General features: G+C 43.2%; 1 protein-coding gene across 1 annotated transcript; it reads right to left on the bottom strand.

Annotated features, from left to right (window-relative positions):
* Positions 1-3510: 3510 nt before the first annotated feature.
* LOC140340292 (nicotinamide N-methyltransferase-like) lies at positions 3511-6694 on the bottom strand. Its single transcript, XM_072425349.1, has 3 exons — positions 6527-6694; positions 5938-6133; positions 3511-3922 (listed from the first exon to the last, which is right to left on the bottom strand). The coding sequence occupies exons 1-3, from the start codon at positions 6678-6680 to the stop codon at positions 3511-3513; spliced, it is 762 nt and encodes a 253-aa protein (XP_072281450.1). The 5' UTR covers positions 6681-6694.
* Positions 6695-7204: the final 510 nt, after the last annotated feature.

Below are 7204 nucleotides of genomic sequence, written 5' to 3'. Positions count from 1 at the left end.
TGGACAAGTAGTGCGGTGACATTAGGCAAAAGGATGGAGGACCAGAGACGGAGTGTGGGTCAGCGAGAGCAGTAGCAGTTTGTGGTCAGCTATCGCCAGGGAGACCTCATTGGTAAGAGTCATGGAGAGCTGGGTGTAGTGAATCGTCATTGCCACCCAGAAGTGTACGATTTTAGTGAATGGACTACTAACAGGCCGCAGCAGCAGTGGGAGGAGGTGGTGGGCCCTGAGACCGAGCAGGGACCGTATTGGTAACTGGCATCTAGAGCTGGGTGTAGTCTATCGTCAATGCCACCCAGAAATGTGTAATAGAAATATCTGAAATTTGCGAAGGGCCGGACCAAGATGTTTTGTGTGACAGCACTGTTGCTGTAGTCTGTGGTGCGGGAAGCATTACGAAGGTAGACAATATTGCTAGTTTGCATCATGAAGTGGATGACATGAATGTGAACCCTTAATCTTACAATACTTAGCTAAAAAATTTAGGCTAAGGCAATGGTACCGATCAGTGTGGCAGTACTGGGGGTTTTCATCTGCAGTTTGTTGGCCTCCCGGAAGCAGCAGAAATGTAAAGTATATTGCTAGCTGGCACAATGGGATGCATGACTTGTATGCCACTCCTGGACACTGCCTGGGGCGTGACCGCACAAATGCGGGTTGAACGTGTACTATCCAGCAGCCCCAACATGGTCTTCCTCATCATCATCATGCTCGGCACACGTTTGACCTTTTTGACAACTTGCGCTGCTGCCTCCAGCAGTTTGCTGCTGCTGCTGTCCTACGGTGGTGGACTCCCAGGAAGTATGCCCCCTGCCAGATGCGGCAGGTCACCCAACACCACGACTTCCCCTGCGTCTACCGCTCATCTTTTACTTATTTGGGCAAAAATGTACCTGTACCAAACGGTCTTCTTTGGTAAATAGCAAGAGGTATCAAACACTGAAATATCTGTATTTTTTTTAGAGTAGGACAGATTTTTTTTTGTAGCAAACTGACTATTTACAGATATACAGACTATTTGCAGATATACAGAAGGCTCCTAACCTGTCCCTGTCACAATCCACGTCTCTCCATGCTTCTATTCTTCACACAGAACACAAGATGGAGTGACTAACCCCTCCCTCGATCTCTGTGTATATGTGCCTTGGCTCGGATCTCTCCTGATTGGGCTACTGGGCCTTGCTGTGCATCCTGGGAGCAAATGATTCGCTCCCAGGCGCAATTCTCACGAGGAATAGTGGGCGTTACTGCCCTCCTGCTTTTTCCCTCATTCGTGCAGCGAGAACACGACCTCATGGCGAATCACAAGGCCGTTCTCGCCTAAATGTTTGGTAAGCGAGAAAGACCCGATTTGCCTTGAGATTGAACTTACAAATCTCACTCGCTCATCCCCATTCAGAAATGCTTGGAGTATGAGTTTCTTGTGTACTCTGTCTGGATTGTCGTGGTACAGCACCCAGGAGTAGTCAGCCATCATACATTCATTCCTGGTGAAAACGTTCTCCTTGTTCGTCACTCTCTAGATGTGATGAGTGCAAGAAATGTATTTTTATTGACATGTGACAACCCAGTTTCTGGTATGAATCAAGCAGGTTCTGAACTCCTTCCTTGTATGCAGGAGACTTATGGCTGCCCAGGAAATTTTCACACAGCCACTTGAATTCATCCCAAGCTTCTAGCTCAGCTGCTGAGAGAGATTGTTTGAAAACATCATCCTGCAAAACAGACTTGATCTGTGGCCCTATAAATATCCCTTCCTTCATTTTTGCAGTGCTTATGTTTGGAAACTTCTCAACAAGGGACTGAAAACCCATGGAGTTTGATTTACCCATGGCCTCGACAAAGTTCTTCATCAAGCCTAACTTAATATGGAGAGGTGGCAGAAATATTTTATGCGGATTAACCAGAGGCAGAAACTTGACACTGCTTGTTCCGGGCCCATAGGTATCTCCTGGTAGCCAATCACGCTTGACATAATGGTCTCCCGTAGATCGGCTGTCCCACAGGAGGGGATATAACTGAGTGAGTTGTACGGCCAGCTGTTTGTGATGAATGTGAGGACAGCATTCTCTGATCATACCAAGTTGTATGCCTAAAAAGATTAATCGGCTCCTTCAATTGTGTCGGTGGAAGAGATTGTTGTAAGTATGACATCCAAGTCTTAAAAAATCTTTAGGGATGGGTGTCCATGTGTTTACGAGGGAGCTTTCGGGTCCAACCATTGCTTCAGAATGCTCTTCTTTGCAGCTAAGAGACACAGATGTTCAAACTTAGTAAGTGCCCCTGTGTTGGTGGTCATAGTGTGGGACATAGGGGGAATCTCAGCATGAAACAGAGCGAGATGTAGAGACTGGTGTCTAGTTTGAACTGAGAGTTTCTCTACAAATCAAAATACAAGATCCCAAAAAATCATAATATTGGGACAGTCCCATAGGGCATGTTCTAGAGAGGCCAAGGGCAATTGAGACCATTTACGATCTTACTTTCATATTGAAGGTATAATAGGCCCTATGTATGATTTTGAACTGCAGTTCCCTCCATTGTTCACTCACTATGCATTCGCGTACATTACTCCAACTTTCCTCCAACACGTCCAGACTATCAAGGTAGTTACAATCTTAATAGGTTGCCCATCGCTTGACAAGGGAATGTGTGGTTTACTTGTACAAAGTAAATGAAATTCTGTCTTGGTATAGAGTACTTAGATATTAAAGGGCATTATATGATTATCCTCATCCATCAATTGAGCCAGGGATTTAACTCCTCTCTGTGCCCAGAATTTGTAGGCTTGGTGTGCATGACCTTGTGGGAATCCCAGGGTGGAGCAGAAGGGTGCTGCTAATGTGGTTCCATTGCCACAGCAATGCAATTTCCTAAATTCCCTCCAGGCCAGAAGTGTGTCCCCAAACAGTAAGTTATCTTGGATATTGCGGGGTATATCGGAGTAGGATGTGTTCAGTAACCCTAACAGCGACCAAGGACGAACCATGAAGGACTCAAGTTTACTGGCGGTATTATGTCCTTTTCAATAAAAGAGAAATATCTACACGAAGAGATGTTTTAAGCAGCTTTAATGGGACACTAAAACAGGAAATCTCAATTCAGAACAATACCAGCACATAACATGAAACAATAAGCAGCTACCACTTAAAAGAAAAAAGAAATGTTTTGTACTATCCCTAATTTTCTTGCAATTTGCACCTTATAGCTTGGCACAACCACAATTTATCAAGTTCATAACCCCTACCCTAATCAGAAATCGTTGCTTTTTAATTTAAAATGGGTTAAATATTTATTCAATAATACACTTGTAACTAAAGTCAAAACAAAATGAAAGCTTTTGATTTCCCTTCTTTCCTTTTTACTTTTCTTTGCTTTCATTTCCCTTCCCTTTCTTTCCTTCTTGTTTTTTTTACCTTTTTTCCTTTCTTTCCTTTCCTTTACTTCTTAATATTTTTCTATCTCATAGCTTCTTGTCCCTTTTGCCCTTTGTCCCATCTATCTTGGGTTCTAGATCTCTTTTTCCTTTATAGCTCCCAGAACCCAGAGATGGCCATATTGTAGGATTTTTGCTCTTTTAAAATAATCAATCTTTAAGCCTGCCTGGTCCAGGGCCTGCCTTAGAAACACTTCATCATATGACAAAATGTTGAACTTATGTCCCCCTGTTATATAGAACTCTCCATCAAAGCTGCCAACTAATATAAGCTGGCCACCAAGTCTTATTAGAGACACCATTTTTTTCAGATATTTGCAGTAGGTGTCCTTGTCATGGCTGATATGGTCCAGTAAATATCCACTTAACAGACAGTCAGCTTTGGGCGGTATGTAGGGCTCTGTGGGAATTTCTTTGTTCAGGTCACACTTGGCAATGCGTGTAATCTTCTTTCTCAGCGATTCTTCCATTTCCTTTAAATTATTTCTGAAAAATATAATTATCAATCAGATTAAATTTCCTTTTATGACATGATGTATTCATTATGTATGTTATCAGAGCATAAACTAGCTGTATGGTCCCAATCCTGCACCAGTACCAACCAGACGCCAGTCCCCCAATACAATGCCTCGGTCTTTGCCTCCATTCAGCCTTTGGAGGCTAGTTCTGCCATCCCAGCATACAGTTACCCCCAGAACATTACCTGTGACAATTCTTTAGCAGAAGACTTTTGAAGGGGCAAAATGTGTCATTTTACTAAACCTGTCTACCAATAGTAAGATCACTGTGCATCCTCTGGAATGCGGAAAATCTACATGAAATGCATGGCTATGTGGGACCAAAGTCTGGCTGGGACAGGCAATGGCTGGAGAGTTCCAGCATGAGTGTGGCAAGCCATAGCCATGCAGATGTGCCTTACAAACTTGCCCTGCCCTTTTTTCCAATCTCCCACCCCCTTAAATTCCTCCACATCTAAATCCCCCACCAATGAATTACCACTCCAAGCATTGCTTAAATGGCCCGTAGGTCTTTTATTAAAAGAATTATAGCCAAAATTACCTTAATATCCAAAAAAAATATAAATAAAAATATAACAATTAAACAGTATAAATAAATGCATTCATAGAATAACCAATTTAACTTAATAACACCATAATTAAAGAATAAGTACTAGATAAACAATAGCACATCCTAACCATATTGCCTTCCCAACTTTCTTACTGGTTGCAGGTCCTCGAAGGCCACCACTTTACACCTTTTGGGGTCTGCACCTAAAACACAGTTGCTCCCAGCCGCCCATACTCCCAGCTTGGGAACAAATATATCCTTTTCTTGTCCAGACCCGCCCCAAAACACTTTACCAGACCATTAACCCTAACCAGGGATTCCATACCAAAGATGGAAACCTTAACCAAAATATTGCCACCAGCACACTCCCCCCGAGGACCTCAACCGCCCGCCCTACTAGCCAAACCAGCAATCAAAAACCCAAACTGCCAACCACATAAGCACTAAAACGGGAGGGGGGGGGGAAAAACTTTTCCTGAACCCTGTCTCGCTCTGAAAGGGGGGTCCCCTCTCCTCCTGCCCATTTAACTACTCTTGTCCCTCCTTAAACCTTCTCCCCCTCCTTGCCCCTCTCCCTTTCCTCTCGCTCACTCCCATCCAAAACTTTTAATCCTATGCTATCTGCCCCCTGACTGCCCAGTCATGACGGCCTTCCCCTATGCCCCTTCCTCGCTCGTTACAGGCCTAACTGAAGTATGTGAGGGTTTAATTACGAGCACAGGTTGTGCAAGCTTTAACGTAGCTTGAGTATCCTCAGGAAGCAAGGGCTACAAAACATGGCGTTCCAGTTGGTTTACCAGTCAGGAGCTGGACCTGTTTATGGAGATCCTCCATGGCAGTGGGTAGTTTGGCTTGTGGTAATGTAAGGCCCTGGTCCAGCACCATTACGAGCCGGATATCAGTCCCCTAATCTAATGCCGCACTTGCCTATAGAAAGCCCACATTTAGCCTCGGGAGGTTAGTTATGCCATCCCAGCACATGGTTACCTCCAGGACTTCTATCCACAAGGGATGGCATCTGGGCAAGGACTGACAGATAATGCAGTACCAAAGGCAAGTCCTAGAATACAGAGCCGGAAGTCCTACACAGGTAATCAGTCCATCAGACAAGGTATCCAAGGATAAAAACAAAGCAGTCAGGGTCACGGGCACAGGGTTAGTCCGGACAGCATATAATTGCAGGGTCAGCAACAGTACTTTAACAAATACAAAGAGTGCAGAGCAGAGGACTGAGAGCTGTTTGCTCGATCTCCTTGTCAAAGGGAATAGCCAGGGTGCGCTGACCTGTGGTGGCTTTCCATGCAGGATCACCGGCCAGATAACTGTCTCCTAGCACTAGCTTAGCCAGATGAACATTAGGTTCTCAGTGTTAGCTCGTACATGTCATGTTTGACTGAGTAGACTCTCCAAAACAACAAACAACAGAAGATTACCCTAGAACTCCCCACTCTGCCATGAATCTTGAGGTTTGGGAAAAGTCCAGTGATCCTTCATCCTTATCCATCCACTTCTGCAGTTCCCTAATGCTGGTCTCATTGGGCTCAAGAATGATGATCTCCGAGAAATACTCAACAAGTGGCAGCAAGTGAGAGCTGACCGGACCAACAGAACAGTCAATCAATGTTTTCCCTGAAAAGCAATTCAAATCTGTTAAGAAACATATTGTGCTCGCTTCACCCAACACAAAACAAGGTGCACAATCTGGAAGATTTACCAAACCTTCACAATGTTCGCACCTATACAGAACATGGAATATTTCATATTTACCCATTTAGTAAGGATCACCAATTTCTATGTTTAATAAAGCTACAGATTAAAAAAATAGAAAACAAATATTGATGTGACATGATACAGATTATAGGTGATTTAAGGATTGGGTTTAGATTAAATGTAGCTGCTCCAAACCTGGAAGATATTTCTTAGAATATCAATCCAAATTCTAACCCTTGGCTACGTTTTATTCATCATTTCCACCCCCTGATCTCCTGGACTACAAATATCACAATCAGCCTTGGACCTTACCCGGCTTTACAATCTTGGGATAAATTTCCATGGGGAATATAATAAGTTCCTTAAAAATCATCTCATCAATGGTTGGAGAGACAAAAGTCTGAAGGAAGTTTTCATGATCAAAGTCATGCAGGTGGTAGAACTTGGTTGCAGAGCTTGGCTCCATCTTGAGCAATGATGGACTGATGGGAATATTGCCGGTACTGATACCTGAGAATCCACTTTATATAAGTTTATAGTGTAATATTAGACATTGATATAACCAAAAAATGCAACAGTCAAGTGATATGAATAAATATTGACACTATTACAGGTTAAAAAAGTCCCATGACAATCACACTCAGAGCTCATATGACTTTTTCAGCAATTAACATGGAACTATTGCAAATATATAAATGCGTTATATATATTTATATATATAAAAGGGTTTGCAATGCATTCTGGTCCATCCAGTTATTTATACTTCTTGCTTGGGGCAACATCTATTCTCCTGGCCTCACTGCTATCTACTGCAGTGAGAGCTTAATTGTACTTCCAAGTGCATCAAAAGTAAAATTGTTCAAGCTGCAACAGTGTGAGTTAGTAAACAAGCCTATCCCATGCTAGCATTCTGCACATTGTGTGGAAGCAGCGGGTTCTCTGTAGAGATATGGAACTCCTTCTCCTAATTAAAGCTCTCCTAGTATCCCA

Source organism: Pyxicephalus adspersus, chromosome 11, assembly GCF_032062135.1.
Source record: "Pyxicephalus adspersus chromosome 11, UCB_Pads_2.0, whole genome shotgun sequence".
Classification (NCBI taxonomy): domain Eukaryota; kingdom Metazoa; phylum Chordata; class Amphibia; order Anura; family Pyxicephalidae; genus Pyxicephalus; species Pyxicephalus adspersus.
Note: the sequence above shows the minus strand (reverse complement) of the source record. Positions and strands in the feature narration are given on the sequence as shown.

Coding starts and splice junctions, on each gene's coding strand:
- LOC140340292 (XM_072425349.1), bottom strand. CDS start 6,680: ATGGAGCCAAGCTCTGCAACCAAGTTCTACCACCTGCATGACTTTGAT. Junction 6,134..6,526: donor TCCCAAGATTGTAAAGCCGG/GTAAGGTCCAAG, acceptor ATTGCTTTTCAG/GGAAAACATTGATTGACTGT. Junction 3,923..5,937: donor GCAGAGTGGGGAGTTCTAGG/GTAATCTTCTGT, acceptor TATATTTTTCAG/AAATAATTTAAAGGAAATGG.